General features: G+C 40.4%; 1 protein-coding gene across 1 annotated transcript in view; it reads left to right on the top strand.

Annotated features, from left to right (window-relative positions):
* KLF12 (KLF transcription factor 12) overlaps positions 1-16,975 on the top strand; it is a 439,404-nt gene that overhangs the window by 403,791 nt on the left and 18,638 nt on the right. Inside the window, 1 exon segment of the mRNA XM_070380584.1 lies at positions 5,172-5,329. Within this exon segment, the coding sequence (XP_070236685.1) occupies positions 5,172-5,329 (158 nt within the window).

Genomic DNA, 16,975 nt, shown 5'->3' with positions numbered 1-16,975 from the left:
CAAGTGAGTAGAGCATAATAACTCAGGTGGATTCTGATGTCCTTGGGTTCAGATCCTGGTGTGGTCACCCACTCTGTTTTGGCCTTGATCTTAACCTCCCTTTGCCTCGGTTTCCTCATCTGTAAACTAAGGGTACTAATAATATTGACCTCCAAGAGCTACTTTGAAGCTTAAAGCATTTAGAGCAGTGCCTGGCTCATGGCAGGCATTCTGGCAGTGTCGGCTCTCATTGTTATCCTCAATCCTCCTCCTTGATGTTCTGTTGAGATGATGTGTGTGAATTTGCTGAAGGACCTTCCATCCCTCTGTTTTCTGCTCGTTTTAAAATTTCCAATACAATATAGTAAAGTTAAAAAAGAAAAAAGAAAAGAAAAAGCAACAAATGGGAAAAAAAAAGAAAGAAAATAAAATTTAGGATGTGTGTGTCCTCTTCCCAGTCTTAAAAGATTGTCCTGGCTTTTTCCTTTTAACTCCTGTAGAAACTCCAATTCCAGTGAAGGGCGTCTCACTGCTCTCGGGTCACACGTGACAAATGGCCTTTATTACCTGCTGATTACAGTTAACCTTCATTCCTTTCATGGCAGCTGTGTGGTGCCTTCTATTTAAATAGAGCTGTTCTTGGATGTGACTTTTCGAGCCTCTCTGGGTTTCGTTCTAATTTAACTTACCATTCCAAGTGGGACTATTGTGTCACTGAAGGTGTGATTCACTCATTTGTTCTCTCTCCATCTAATTATTACGACGCAGTGCCTGTGAGGCCCCCTCGGGCGTTCATTCACTTCTCTAAATGGTCTAACCTTCTGGGGAAGGGAGTGGGCCTTTAGTTATTCTTTATGAACTGTGTGGATGTGTTTAGTGCAATGTCTGGGAACACACTAGCGACTGTGTTCAGTGGCTGAATGGTCCCGACCGTTTTCATCATACCAAGCTTATTACTAAGGATTATTGGAAGAATCCTCTGCTGGCATAGGCAGTAGTTTTTTGCACATTTCCATTCTTCAGAACGAGGCCAACTTTTGAAGCACACAAGTCAGTGTGAGTGCATGTGGGGATACCTTAAAAGCTGTGGAAACAAAGGGCGCATGGCTCAGAAAGCATAGAAAGGGCAGAATATTTTAATTTCACTGAAAATTTTAATTGTAAGCCGTGCTTTAGAATGCCGTTCTCTTCAAGTTAGAGCAAAGAACCAAGACACTCATGGGAACATATGATTTTAATGGTTACCCAGAATCCCTGGTATTCAGTCACCACTTTGTATATTACAGCATTTAAAATATGAAACAAAAAAAAATAGATATGCAACAAGCAACAAAGTTTTACTGTATAGCACAGGGAACTATAGTCAATATTTTGTAATAACCTATAATGGAAAATAATCTGAAAAACAATATATGTATAATTGAATCACCTTGCCATGCACCTGAAGCATTTAAATCAACTGTACCTCAATAAAATATATGTATTATGAAAAAAATAAAATTTGAAACAGGGAAATGAAAGTAAGAGGAATTCAGTAAGCACTATCAGAAGACTTGAAGTCCAAGGATCCTGGTGAGGATTAATTAACCAATTAAAGGTCAATTAATTGGTTGATTATATTGAATTAAGAATACCTGACTTAATACATTAATCCATTCATCCATCCAACTATTCAGTCATTCTGTTTAGCAAACATTTCTTGAATGCCCACAATGTTCTTGGCTCCAGAGACCCAAAAGTACTTGGTACCAGCATCTTAACTATCAGATCTCCTGCCGTGGACTTGGCGTGGCCAAACACCCAGTCCAGTTATCTCCCAGCTGCCATGTCCCCCAACCCCAGGGTCGTGCTGTGGGCCCAGTACAGCAGCAGTCCTCCGTGGAGTTGGGTTTTCCTCTCCTCTTCCTGTGTTCTTGAAGCTCGTCTGCATTTCTGATTCTTTTTTACTTCAGCCCCATTTACCTGCCTTTCCACAAAGAGATCAAATAAGTAGTTCTTGTTTGAAAGGTACAGGCTAGCGTAAGGTTCTGTGACATCTGAGGGTATCTCTGCCATTTAAAAAGGGGAACCAGGGGAAGTCTTACCCATTGAATGCCATTTTAAGGTTAGCTTGGTTGGGTCCATTTATTCAATGCACATAACTCTTATTTTTATCATCATCATGCAGATATCTTTAGATAGTTGTTCTTTATAATGTCCTAAAACATTTCACTTTAAAATGAGGAAAACCGCGGTATGAAGTTTGTAGAGCATTAAGGCCATCCACCGAACATGTGTTCAATTTTGATGTAAATTCAGAAATCTGAGTGAAGTGGTTTCCCGCCATTCTGTAGCTCTGCTTTTCTTCCCTGCCCGCCATATAGTCCAGTGGCTGACTGAATAGCAGCATTACCTCCCTGGTCCCTTATAGACTTGCTTAGTAGTTACTGAGTATTGATTTTAGGTTTATTTTTTTACTTTTCTCTGCATATATGAACACATAGCAGAATAAATAGCTAAAATCAACAGGCCAAGCAATATGTGTGTGTGATTATGCTTAGTTACATTTAGACTTCTGTATAGATGCATAGAAAGCATTGTACAAAACAAAATGTTCTTACTATAGGCTTTATGTTATAACTTGAGGGACATAAATACCATGTCATATTCTCGATTTGAAAGGTGTAAAACATACCACAACACGAAAGTTTCTATTTGTGAGGCCCCCAGTGACAAGATCCATATTTGTTTTTATGACTAAATAGTCAAGAAGTGAATTACTGTTGCCTTATTGTCACATATAGAGTCAATTTGTTCACAAGAATCACATGCTATGCCAGAACGTACCTTGTCGGGAGTGACTAAAGCCCTTCTCTCATGGGAAAGACCAGTCACACTGTTTTGACTCTCTTCACAACCAAGCTCCAGTCCCTACAACTGAGTCAATGATGTGGAAAACCACCAAGCCTCATTGAGTGGTAAGAAGGCTGAAAAAGTGGCTTAGCCATCCCGTATGTTCTTTCCTTCAACTTCATAGAAATCTTGCACAAAACTGTTTAAGATACAGGCAGATAAACGTCATTTATATTTGATCTTAGCTAACAATATAAAGCATTGGCTACTGAATCTGTTACTTGTACAAGTGAAAAGATGCTTTGAAAACTTGGGTGGCTCAGTCAGTAAAGAGTCCGCCTGCAATGCAGGAGACCCGAGTTCAATCCCTGGGTCGGGAAGATCCCCTGGCAAAGGGAAGGGCAACCCACTCCACTGTTCTTGCCAGGGAAATCCCATGGACAGAGGAGCCTGGTGGGCTACAGTCCAAAATGTTGCAAGAATTGGACATGACTTAGCAACTAAGCCACCACCACCATATGGAAGGAGACATTTTAAAGTTTACTGGAGCAATGTTGCAGTAAAATATTAGAAATAAATCTATATGTCCATCACTTAGGAAATGGATTTTTAAACTCTGGAATGAATGTTCATTGGACTACTCCCATATTTCATCTGAGTCAAGTATTAACCAGTTATAGCCCATGGATCAAATACTGTCCACTATTTGTTTTGTAAATAAAGTTTTATTGGAACATAGACACACTCATTTGTTTTATTTATACTCATTTATCTATAGCTGCTTTCATGCTACAGTTGCAGGGTTGATTTGTCACAACATAGACTGTATGACTCTCGGTCAAAATACTCACTATCTAGCCTTTTATAGAAACAGTTTACCAACTCCTGATCTAGGTAGATTAAAACACCATCTGTTATAAAATACACCGCTGAGAAAGATAAAATAAATCAATTAAACCATGACCAGCCATCAAATGTCAGAGGCATCCTGAGTTAGAGACATTGAAATATGAAAAGATTCATCTTAGGATCCGTGCACTATGGCATATAGCACTTCAAATGAACAAACCACTGTGTCTGTATCAGTATAAACAGAGCTCAGATCCTCAGTGTCGAGTGAGCAAAAGTCAAGTGTGGAACAATTTGCAGAATGATGTGTACAGCCTTTTATCTATATGTCTCTTTAAAAACACGGTATAATGAGTTTCCATGAATGCAGATACCAGTAAGCATAATTTAAAAGAATTGAAAGGATTTGTAGAAAACTGATGATAGAGATTTTGCCTGGGAGGACAAGGGATCAGGACAATGATGGAAGAAAAAGGGGGAAAGTTATCTTTATCTGTAGTGTTCAGTTTTTTTGAGGACTGATTTATTCATAAAAAGTAATTTTAAAAAACTTTGAAACCGGGAAAAGCTGAAAGAAAATAATGTCAAAGTATTAATAGTGGTAAATCTTTTATAGTAGGAGTATGAGTGATTGCTTTTTTATTGTATTTCACTAACTTTAAAGAACTTCATGAATAACTTAAAAAAAATGAGTCATATTCTTCATTTCTATCTCAATCAAAAGAGATTAATGTTGGAAGAAGTACATGTTAATCTGTTACCTGACATTACAAACTGATCCTGTTTTTCTACTGTGGCATTAAGATTAAACAATGTACAAGTCAGGGCCAAATTTCATAGTTAAAACTTTTTTTCATAATGTGGTACAGCTAATCTTTAAATACAATGCACTTGATTCTTCACCGTGAAAAACTACCAACGGGAAGAGTTAAATGTCAGGTGCATTTTGCAGAACCAAAATAGCTTGTCATGAGTCATGTTATTGATGTACTGATGTCATTTCTTTCAGCCCAACCTCACTTGTTTTGAAACGTACATTGTGATTTTACATGATTTTATGTGTTGTCACATGCAATTCAGACCCTCATGTTACTTATTAAATGCATTCATTTTGTCATTTGTCTGTAGCAGGTCTCCCTAAAATATTCTCTGTAAGTGTCTTTGCAAGTTCAGAACTTTAGGCGATAATTCTACCACCACCGGATAATTTCTTTTGATGATGGAGATCTACTCATTCACCACTGCTTTCGTGTACTTTTTTGCTTTTTTCATTCTGTTGTTATTTTAAGCATGTCTTCCTCTCCCGAGGAGTGTTTCATCAAAAATAGGTCAAGCTGCCCGCCTTCGAGATTAAGCAATGAAACGTGTCCCAGAAAGTGACAGCAGTAACGTGGACCTGGGGCCTCGAGTCTGTATGAAGCTGCAGGCTGCGAGCCTCAGGTCTCACAGCATTGGAACCAAACAGGGTGCTGTGTTTGCTCACCATTTAAATCTACTTTCTCTTTTTCCAGTTCAATCTCACCATTTAGTATTGAGAGCACAAGACGCCAGAGAAGGTCTGAATCCCCAGACTCGAGAAAACGGCGTATCCACAGATGCGATTTCGAGGGCTGCAACAAAGTGTATACAAAAAGTTCTCACCTGAAGGCTCATCGAAGGACACATACAGGTAACAGCTCTGCAGGGTTTCTCACCTGAGGGTCACTGAGAGTCCAGACAGGGCCGGCTGCTTGACTTCGGACCCCTGGGTGTGCTGGAGTGTTCTGTGCTCACCCATCATGTCTGAGCAGGGTGCATTCCCTCTCTTAGTCGAAAAAGGCTTAAGTCTTAGTGAAATTTAGAAACAAGTATTTCTTCTGTGTCTTAAGGACTTATGTTAGTGTGAACCCAGTGGTCTAGACTTTTTCATAGTCAGAGTTGCCACTTAATGCTTGTCTAGGTTTTAAAATGTCCACGTAACATACAAAACAAACTGAATAAAATCATTTTCTTCTCTTAAAGTTAGCATTTTCACCACCACTTAGATCATGTTTTTCTCCCCTTGATCTCATCCCCTAAATAACCAAACGGATAAACAGCAACAACAACATGAAATAAGATTGACATATACATAACACTGCCAGGAGTTGAAAACTTTATTTCTCCATGATTCCATTTGATTCTCACTGGTATTTTTTTGTATATGGAGAGGATTTTTTATATTCATAGTTTGCAAAGAAGGAAACTGAGATCACAAGTGACTCGCTGACTTTGTCACCATCCATTCACCCAACACATCTACGCTCCCACCGATTCACCCTCCAAGAAAGAAGCTGGTGGTTCTTCACTTAGCTCTCTATTCACCCCATCCATCCTCTACCATGTATGTCTCTCACTTGGCATCCCCTGCCTGCCTTGCTTTCTGGATCCCTTTGGGTACCACTGATAGGAGGCTCTGGGAAGAGACCAAAGACCAAATTCCTCCCCAATTACAGAACCTTTTCAAGGAAAAGTGACTGGTGACTGGAACATGTGAACCTCAGAGAAGAGGGAGATTCATTCATAGGCATTCCTGGTAGCAACATACCAGAGATCAAGACAGCCCAGTCCAGTAACTACCCTGGACAGGAATCTGGCTCCAGCACCCACCTCTGGGAGCTTCATGTGTAACAGATCCCATGGGGCCATGTAAATAGTGCTCCCATCTCAGATACATTAAGGTAACCACACTGTGTGAACTGTTTCCCAGCTGAGGTAGCAAATTTATTTAAATTGGCATTCTTTGCCATATATTGAGTCATGTTAGTATAGCAGATTGTTTGAAGCTTTCTTTACAGAGACTTTCATGATTTTGATCATTGAGGTGGGGCATCTTTGTGTGTGTGATGATGTTATAGCACAAGATGCTGCTTGAATTCAGAAAAGCTTTATAGAGTCTGCAGTTTAGTCTTGCTCATCTACCACGTTAATACGTTTGCTATTTCTAAGGTAATTCAGCGCAGTGTGCAAACTGCCCCTTCCCATCTTTCTTCCCTGTTCCCAGCCCTTCTTCCTTTTCTTCTTAATTCCAGATCTTTCCCTCTTCACTGATCCTGAGCTCTCCCAGGAGAAGTTTTCATCTATTTCTTAGACACTCATTTTGTTGTTGTTTTGTTTTCTTGGCCACACTACACGGTATGTGAGATACTTAGTTCCCTGACCAGGTATCAAACCCGTGGCTCCTGCAGTGAAAGCACAGTCTCAACCCCTGAACCACCAGGGAAGTTATCAGGCACTATTTTTAATCAATTTTCTTTCTTGTTTTTGGATCTGAAAAATTAAGCCATTTAATATTTAAGTTAGTTTTTTATTGGAGTACAGTTGATTTACAAAGTGTTAGTTTCAGGTATACAGCAAAGTGATTCACTTATACATACACACATATCTATTTTTTCCAGATTCTTTTCCCTTATAGGTTATTATAAAATATTGAGTAGAATTCCCTTGCTACACAGTAGGTCCTTGTTGGTTATCTGTTTTATATATGGTAGTGTGTATTCAATTTTCTTATGAAGGCCAAGAATGAGTATAGACATAAAAGTTGAATAAGCATATTTCATCCTATCAGTAGATAATGAACACAAATCATAGGAGTAAGTATGATCAGGTTGTATTACTGACATTTTATGGGAGCATTTCAGTTATAAGAGAAAAAAAAAAGGATGACCTTTCATCAGTGAATCCTCATATATTTTGAGTTATTCCTATTTTCCTTGAACTTTCTGAGATAACTATTAGCTCCATTTTCACCAGACATCCTCTATTTCAATTATCCAAGTGGTGAACAGTGAAAGAGAAGAAAGGGTTTAATGAGATGCTATGAAAGGATTTTAATGTGATAGCATTGTAGGATTGAATCTTGAAGGTTTTAATATATATTGTAAAAGTGGGGGAAATGTGACGTATGCATTGTAATTCAAAGCAATATAAACCTCTAATGCTGAAGCAGAATTAATCAGCGTGGCTTATTAATAAGATGAAATCATTGACTCCTAGGGTCCAAATGGACCTTCGATGTCATGGAGTTTAGTTCATTTCCACATTAGAGGAATCCCTTGGGTGTCATCTCTCACGGAGAACCAGTCCCTACTATGCAGTTTTCTGCACACTTAACAGACCTTTTCTTTCATTTGATCCGCACAACACCTGGTCTCATTGTCTCCTTGGTAATGAGTGGCTCCCGGTCGAGTATTATTTCCTACCTCTCCTTAAATTCATCGAGTAACAGAGAGCTTTTGCTTCTGCAAGACAAGTTGGATGATGTTTCCGAGGGCAGAGTCCTTGTCTCTGACAGCCCTGAACTGTCTGCTATGCTTTGTTTGGCTACTTTATAGCTCCAGCCATCACACTAATTTTCACTTCTGGGCGCTGGTGCTCCTCTCAACACTGCCATGAACCACTGGCATCTTGATTTCTCCAAATCAGACACCCTCAATTCTCTCAGCCACTTTTTTCTAAGTATACTCTGACATATCATTGTGTTTTCTAAAGTTTTCACCCCCCTAGTTGATGTAAGAGCTCTTGTTAATGGACATCTCTTAATAGATGCGAAGATAGAGTTAAGGCTTTCAGTTGTCTTTCTCTGTTAGGTCATCTATGTCAAAAACTGCTGAAATCCTGATCTTTCCCTCCCTTGTAACAATAACATTTCTTTTAAACCAAAGCATGCGGTGGTGTATTTGTCGTTGAACCTGTCAAATGATGGCTGCCTTGAGAGGGGCGGGTTTTCCCTCACTGAGGTGTTTGCCCCAGGCTGGATAATCTCTTGTGGGAGATACAGGACAATTATTGCTGTGGGAGCTGCACATACCCTTTCAAACCTTAGAAAAACTTATACTGTATATACTACATCCATTTGATTGATGCGAGCTCATTATTCTAATAAATCGAAAAGACTTTAGAACCCCTTCCTGCCCACCTTGCTTTTAGTATTTTAGGTTTCTTCTTCAGCTTCTCCGTTTTTTTCAAGTACTGAATGGAACAGGTTCAGGAAAAAGGACTCAGATGTGGTCCTGAGACTTCCATCCAAGTGGGTCTCAATTCATAAACTTACAGCTAAGAATCCACCTACTTGTCCTACCTCCGATCCATGTTTCTTGATCTCAAAGCTCCACCCAAAAGTCCTTGGGAAATTTCTGCCCCAAACCCAGATATGACATATTCATCCATCCACTTAGCAGAGAAATACTTATACTGGGCAAGACAGAAGCTCCTAAACCACCAGTCAAATAACAGTACTTTTAAAAAGAAAGAATGAAACTTGGTTGCTTTGCTGCCACCAGTTCAAAGTGAGCCCATACTGGTTTCTGATTTATAATTACGTGCAAGATTTCATAACTTTGTGCTCAAAATGAAATGAACACTAGTTCTGTAGGGATTCAGGTTGGCTTGCTTTGCTTTTAGCAAATATCCTCTTAGCCTTACCTTTGCTTCAGGCATATTGAGTAAGGTATTTGTGTGTGACCAGTAATAATGAATGTGAAGTATGGGATTATAACAGATGACTTATGAGAACTACACACGCAATGGGAGGTGAGCAAGGGGCAACAAGACACTACCTTTGAGAAAGTCACGTTAATTCTGCCTGTAACTTGATCTTTTGTGCTTTCTTAGTAAATGATCAGTCATCTGTTTAGGACATAGATATAAAGTAAATTAAACATATCTATAGGAGTGTGAAAGAGGTTCATTTTCTACATACTCATAAAGAATTTAGAATAAAGCAAGAAATGCTGGAGTACCTTCTTAAACTGAAAAATAACTTAGTCTAATGAATGTGCATTTTAGATAATAGCATAGAAGTTTGGCCAAATATTTTAAATGCCTACTAACATTTCCCTGTGGCAAATTGTTTAAGGCATATTCAGTAGAAGGAAAAAATATATTTTGACCATCACATTTACCCTACCGTCAGCAAGTATAATAATTATTCCTATTCACTAGTCTGAATTGTATGTCTCCTCTGCATGAAGCCATGTACAGTGTATTTAAATGAATCGCACTGTGTTGAAATTAAAGGTCGTTTAAATCTGTATGATACGTAACTATTATGTACAATGAATTTCTCTGATTTTAAGAATTTTACTGCTTATCAAATGATCTAAATATGAATTTTAGGAGATAATGGTTTTACAAATTTGATATTACATATATATATAACTCTCTTTATTTTCCAAAAATGTGTGCCATCGTGTTTTCTGTAAATAAAATGCAGTACAAGGAAGTAACACTCAGGCACCACTGATTCGTACAGCCACTAGATGGCGCACAGCAACCAGATGTTGGGTCTGGCTTAAGAGGGTCCAGAAATCAGCTGGAACCCTCTAGTGGTACATTTGAAAGGATATGATTGTCCCTGTTCTGCTAAATACTATTATTTAATGATGAACAAGGAAATGGCAAGATAAAGATTTAAAACTAGGGTTTTTTTTTAAATAAGTATTAATCATTTCAACATGTAAGAATATTTAGTTTCAAATGAATCATAATTTGAAATTTTCAACTTGGTATCCTGTTCTCTAATAAATTTTTGAGGCTTGTTTAGCCAGTCTTGCCTCATAGTTATTTGAATTCATATGAACACTCTACACCTAAATGTTAAAAAGTAGTGAACACAAGGCAGTCACATTTCTTATCTATCTGACTGTAGCAAAAGTAATTTGTATCTAAATTTTACACATCAAGGAAGGTAACTCATATGAATACTTTAAAAATACTAACCAATTTTTACTTAAAAGTCCCTCATTATTTATTTCATTATGTCCTTTCTTACCTTTACAAATGAAGGAAATGTTGTATTATTTAGCTCTTCCCTTGAGGAATAAAGCCTTTGTAAGTAATATCATGTGCTGTAATTTCATGTCATGGGGTTGCAAAGAGTCAGACACGACTAAGCGACTTGCACTTACTTTCACTTTCACTTTTTTTCAATGACCGGTGCATTGGCTCCCCAGATGGCGCCAGTAGTAAAGAACCCACCTGCTAATGCAGGAGACATAAGAGACACAGGTTCAGTCCCTGGGTGTGGAAGATCCCCTGGAGGAGGGCATGGCAACCCACTCCAGTATGCTTGCCTGGAGAATCCCCATGGACAGAGGAGCCTGGTGGGCTACAGTCCATAGGGTCGCAAAGAGTGGGACACTTAGCGACTTAGCACACACAATGCCTGCGCATGTAGTATACTGCAGATGGATAGTGCATATAGATAATGGAGAACAGGGGAGCCTGGTGTGTTGCAGTCAGTGGGGTCGCCAAGAGTCACATACGACTTAGCGACTGAACAACAGCAACAAAAATGGCTGCACACACATGCATACACTGTGATCTGAAATGCTCGTAGATTCCTTGCTTTTTCACCTTTTATCTGCCGCGCCCCTTCTCATTGCTATTCCTCTGTTTCTTGCTTCCAATTCGGCATCTCATTTTACTGGATGAGATTTTGAAATGACTTGATAAAATCCTACACAGAAAATCACGAGCCGTGTGCCAGCAGTGCATCTTGCTGGCCTTTGTTCACTAGTCTTGGGGTTGCTAGGTCTTACCTTCAGGCAGTGGGGTGCTGCTTGTATGCTCACATCCATCTTCATTATTTAAATAACTCATTCCATGTAAAGCTCCACTTCAGACCCTCTGTCTAGATTCATTGTTAGATAAAGCATAAGGCTTAATGATGCCAAGATAATGAATCACTTAAGGACAGACTGACATTTTTCAAGAAAAAAATCCTCTGCGAATAAGTTGTTTGCACATCTTAGCCAAAGAGCTTGCAAGTATGCACCGTATTGGTAACTGCAAAGAAATAGGAAACTATCATAGAAATAGCACTAAATTTGAAGTCAATAAACAGAAGTTTATCTCTGGCCCCTAACTGGTTGGTGAGCTTAGACAAGCTACTTAACTCAGTGAATCGCAGGTTTTCTATTTTTTTTAACTGTGAATATAAATATAGCAAGTTGTGGCCTAATTACCCTGTGTGTGCATGGTAAGTCACTTCAGTCGTGTCTGACTCTTTGTGACCCCGTGGACTGTAGCCTATCAGGCTTCTCTGTCCGTAGTCTTTCCCAGGCAAGAGTACTGGAGTGGGTTGCTATGCCCTCCTCCAGGGGATCTTCCTGACCCAGGAATTGAACCTGCATCTGTTTCGTTTTCTGCAGTGGCAGGTGGGTTCTTTACCACCAGTGCCACTGCATGCCCAGTCAGTGCAGTGACGGTGAAAGTCGCTAAGTCATGTCTGACTCTTTGTGACCCCATGGACTGTGGCCTTCCAGGCTCTTCTGTCCATGGAATTCTCCAGGCCAGAATACTGGAGTAGGTAGCCGTTCCCTTCTCCAGGGGCTCTTTCCAACCCAGGGACCGAACCCAAGTCTTTCATGTTGCAGGCAGCTTCTTTACCATCTGAGCCACCAGGGAAGCCCCGGTAAATGCAGGGACTAACACATTATAGGGACCCAGTCATTATTTGTTGAATTGAAATTATGTGTCTTATACTGATACGGATATATGTTATTAATGTGAGCAATAGGTTCAAGGCAAAAAATGTGCAGATAATTTAGTGTATTCTTATCGCAATCAACTGTTTGCTCCAGACTCTACTAATTTAAAATGTATATAATGCAGAAAAAATGGGGGTAAAACTAACAAACGAACCAGTCTCCGAACATGCTCGACTGTACGGAGCTCACTGCACATTCTAGCCCTCTTCCTGAAATGGCCTGCCTGGGTGCCTCCATTTTTTTCTTCTCGAGTTGGTAAACCTCTGTTTATTTTTGGAAACTGCCTCAGTGTCTCCTTGTCTGTTAAACTCTCTGACCACCCTCCTTCGCTCGGCACTTCACTCATAGAATTCCATCGTCTCTAATCCTGGAGCACTTGGATGTGTCCCTGTCACAGCAGCGCAGTGGGCAGAGAGGGGCCATGTGGGAAAAAGTGGAGCAGTCGAGAGAGCAGGGCGTGGCATCTGCTTGGACATGAGGGCAGGGTTGAGGGAGACTTTGAGGACATCTGGGGTGCATGGTTAGCAGGAAGGAATGCTGAAAGCAGACACGGAGACCAGTGGTGAGAGAGAGCCAATATCTCCTAAGGACCTGCTGGGTCAGGCTCAGAGCTCTGCTATTTCTTTCCATAATTTAATCGCATCTGTAAGGCCTTGGAAAGGTTAGAGCAGCAGTCCCCAACCTTTGGGACACTGGGGACCGGTTTTGTGGAAGACAATTTTTCCACGGACCGGGGAAGGGGGGGTTGGTTTCGGGATGATTCAAGCCCATTGCATTTATTATGCACTTTATTTCTGTTGATATTACATCAGCTTCACTTCAGATCATCAGGCACAAGATCCTAGAGGTTGGGGAATCCTGGGTTAAGGTGCTCTTTGCTGTCATGGAGTAGACAAGGAGGTGAGCTGAAAGGCAGACTTTGGTTTCTCTAAAACCTGTTATTCTAGTTTTATAGAACCAGTTTTTTCTAGTTTGTTGTGTTTTCATTATACCTATCTGCAACAGGTTTGCTAATAACCTACCAGTCTCCCAGCGGGGCCACACTCCATGCAGGTCTAGCCAGTGGCCCCTACCTGTTTAGAGTTGGTCATTAAGGTACTTGGAAGTATTAAGATAGCTGCTGCTGCTGCTACTGCTAAGTCGCTTCAGTCGTGTCTGACTCTGTGCTACCCCATAGAGGGTAGCCTACCAGGCTCCCTGGTCCCTGGGATTCTCCAGGCAAGAACAATGGAGTGGGTTGCCATTTCCTTCTCCAATGCATGAAAGCGAAAAGTGAAAGTGAAGTCGCTCAGTCGTGTCCGACTCCTAGCGACCCGATGGACTGCAGCCCACCAGGCTCCTCCGTCAGTGGGATTTTCCAGGCAAGAGTACTGGAGTGGGGTGCCATTGCCTTCTCCGATTAAGGGGATGTTAAATGGCCAGTTTTTAACATTTCTATTTATTTATTTACGGCCACACTGTGTCTGCGTTGCTAACATGTGCTTCTCTAGTTGCAGTCCTCAGGCTTCTCATCATGGTAGCTTCTCTTGTTGCGGAGCATGGGCTCTAGAGCACCCCGGCTCCATAGTTGTGGGGCGCGGGCTTAGTTGCCCCACAGCGTGTAGAATCCTCCTGTATCAGGGATCGAACCCATGTCCTTTGCATTGGCACATGGATTCTTAACTACTGTACCACTGGGGAAGTCCTGAAATGGTCTATTTTTAAAGTTTTTCATCATTAATGTGAACTGGTCTTGTTTTTTTGCCAAGCTTCACAGCTTGCAGGATCTTAGTTCCCTGACAAAGGATTGAAACCCAAGCCCCCTACAGTGGAAGCATGTTCTAACCACTGGACTACCAGGGAATTTCCAGTCTGTCTTTAGCATCAACTAACATTTCTGAAGTTGTTAGAAAGCCCGTGAGAAGACAAGGACCAACAGCATTAATAATTAAATGAAAAGAGCAATTCTTGAGTGATTGCTCTGCACATAGCTCTCTGAATAGTAATGGGTACCCCTTAAAGATGAAGACAGCACGGGGTTTGAAATCTTGTAATGGTGCCATATCTGCAGAGATCTGGATCAGTAACATAAATATTATAAAAATATTTGCTTGTTTTCACGTATGAAGGAGTTATTTTAATCTGTTCTAGAGAGTTACTACTTATAAACACATTGAAAATAGAATCTGTTACTGCTTCCACTTTTTCCCCATCTGTTTGCCATGAGGTGATGGGATCGGATACCATGATCGTGCTGTTTAGTCACTCAGTGGTGTCCAACTCCTGCAACCCCATGGACTGTAGCCCGCCAGGCTCCTCGGTCCATAGGATTTCCCAGGCAACAATGCTGGAGTGGGTTGCCATTTTCTCTTCCCAGGGTATCTTCCCAACCCAGGGATCGAAACCACGTCTCCTGCATTGCAAGCAGATTCTTTACCACTGAGCCACCTTGCCATGATTTTAGTTTTTTAATGTTGAGTTTTAAGCCAGCTTTTTCATTCTCCTCGTCCACCCTCATCAAGAGGCTCTTCAGTTCCTCTTCACTTTCTGAAGTTAGAGTGGTGTCAGGGAACACTTGATGGGAAAGCCCTGAGCCAGCTTATGCAGGTTGCTGTAGCAGCACTGAAGGAGTCTTTGATCCCAACTGCAAGGCTGCGGCAACCATCACCTACCCATGGGAACCTGCAGGAAAGGGCCAGCTCTAAAAAGGAAGCTGAAAAATCAGATCAGTAACAAAATGTTTTGAAAGTATTTACTTACTTTTATTTATGAAGGAGTTATTTTAATCTGTTCGAAAGCTACTACCTAGAAACACAGTGAACCCAAGATTTACAGTTGTCTGAATATAAGTATGAATGCTGTTCACATTTGATTCAATTTTGATTTTAAACTATTACCTTATTTAAAAACTAAAGTCATCTCTTTCATATATTTAGAAAAGTAAAGACTTCTAAGACAGTCTATCAATTATTACCTCAGTTGAATAAACTGCTTGCTAAGTGAGTTGATTTTTTGTTTTTGTTAGCACACAGATCATCAGTGACAATGAAAAGTTAAAAATACTGTGGGATCTTATCACCATGCTCCTCATTTTCCTTCCTCTGCTTTTGGGTTTATTTTGTCCATTCAGCTATCAAAACTGTGTTATACAGAGTAGGGTAATAATATCCCCAGTCCTTGTTCTTTCTCATGTCCTGCTGAGTAACTAGATTATGCCTCCTGGCTTAATTTTGCTGAATGATAAAATTAACTACTACTAATAGAACATGTGTGGCTTTAGTGGAACTATTAAGGAACTGTATTTTTGTAGAAAATATAGTTACCATTAAAGAGTTTATTAAAATATTATTTATGTATAAGGCTTACGATAAATTCAATAAAAACTCTTCATCACTAAGAATAAAAAGAATTATAAAGTAAATACATTGCTTAAAGATTAAAATAAATGATGCTCATTTGAAAAAAAAATAGACTCAATCACAGATCATGTTACTAATTTTAACACCACATACCATGTTACTAAATTTTAAAAATGAGATATTTATTTGTAGACTCAACCTTTAAATGACACTTACTGCAAATAAAGTCTGTTATTTTCCCTTTCAAAAACATATAGTCTAGGGACTTCCCTGGTGGTCCAGTGACTAGGAATCCACCTTGCAACACAGTGGACACAGATTCAGTCCCTGGTCAGGGAACTAAGATCTCACAGGCTGAGGGGCAATCAAGTCCGCTTGCTACAAACTACGGAGCCTGTGCATTACAACTCAGATCTGTCACAGCCACATAAATAAGTAAATATTTAAAAACAAAAAAATATATATTCTACTTAATTGGAATGGGAAAGGGTTGTAGAAGGGGTAGAGTGCAATCAGTAAGCTCTTTGTTTCACAAAGTGGATTGCTCTTCTATTGACTCTTCTATGTTAAACTTCAAGAGAACAGGAGGCATTTGAGTTCAAGCTGTTTCATTCATTTGATCAACAAGCATCTGTTTGCACAGAGCAGAATAGTATAGAAAAGGCACCCTCAGCACTGCACTATTGAGCATGATGGACATGTGGGAAAGCTGTTGTTACTATGGGATGGGGTGTGAGGAGGGTTTAATTACCGGCGTGCCCAGGGTGCCAAGGAGTGGAGTGATCACACTGTTTCGGAAAGTTTTCCTTACAATACAGACAATAAACTGGAGGGAGCAAGACACAAGACAGGGAAACAGCCAGTAGAAGTTAGTACTCATGAAAAGTTGTGCGTGCATGTTCAGTCATGTCTAACTCTTTGCAACCCCTTGGACCACGAGGCTCCTCTGTCCGTGGGATTCTCCAGGCAAGAATACTGGAGTAAGTTGCCATGCCCTCCTCCAGAGGATCTTCCTGATCCAGGGATTGAACCCATGGCCGCTGAGGCTACTGCATTGGCAGGCAGATTCTTTACTACTGAGCCATCTGGGAAGCTCACTGAAAGGTGGGGAAACTCTAAAAAGAGGCAGACCATCTTCGTGGAGATAAACTGGAGAGAGCGTTTTGAAGGCAGAACTGGTAGATATAATGATAATCAGGTTGGGGCAGGTAGAGAATAACAGATAGGAAAGAGTCAGGAAATCTCTCCAGCTGGAGAGATGTATGACCTGATACCTGAGGAGGTAGGGTTGTCTTGTTTCCAGATACTAAAACAGAAGGAGGAACAGACCTTGTCTAAGTGGTAGATGCTGAATAACACCTTGGTCACATGGAAGTTGCTTTCTGGCTGCCAAGTGAAAATGTGGTCTCCCCTGCCATGGTGCGTGGGAGAGAGACTGAGATGTCACACTTGGGAATCTTTGCCTTA

The sequence above is a fragment of the Bos mutus genome, chromosome 12 (assembly GCF_027580195.1).
Source record: "Bos mutus isolate GX-2022 chromosome 12, NWIPB_WYAK_1.1, whole genome shotgun sequence".
NCBI lineage: Eukaryota > Metazoa > Chordata > Mammalia > Artiodactyla > Bovidae > Bos > Bos mutus.
The sequence above is the reverse complement of the archived record's forward strand: the minus strand, read 5'-3'. Positions and strand labels throughout refer to the sequence as shown.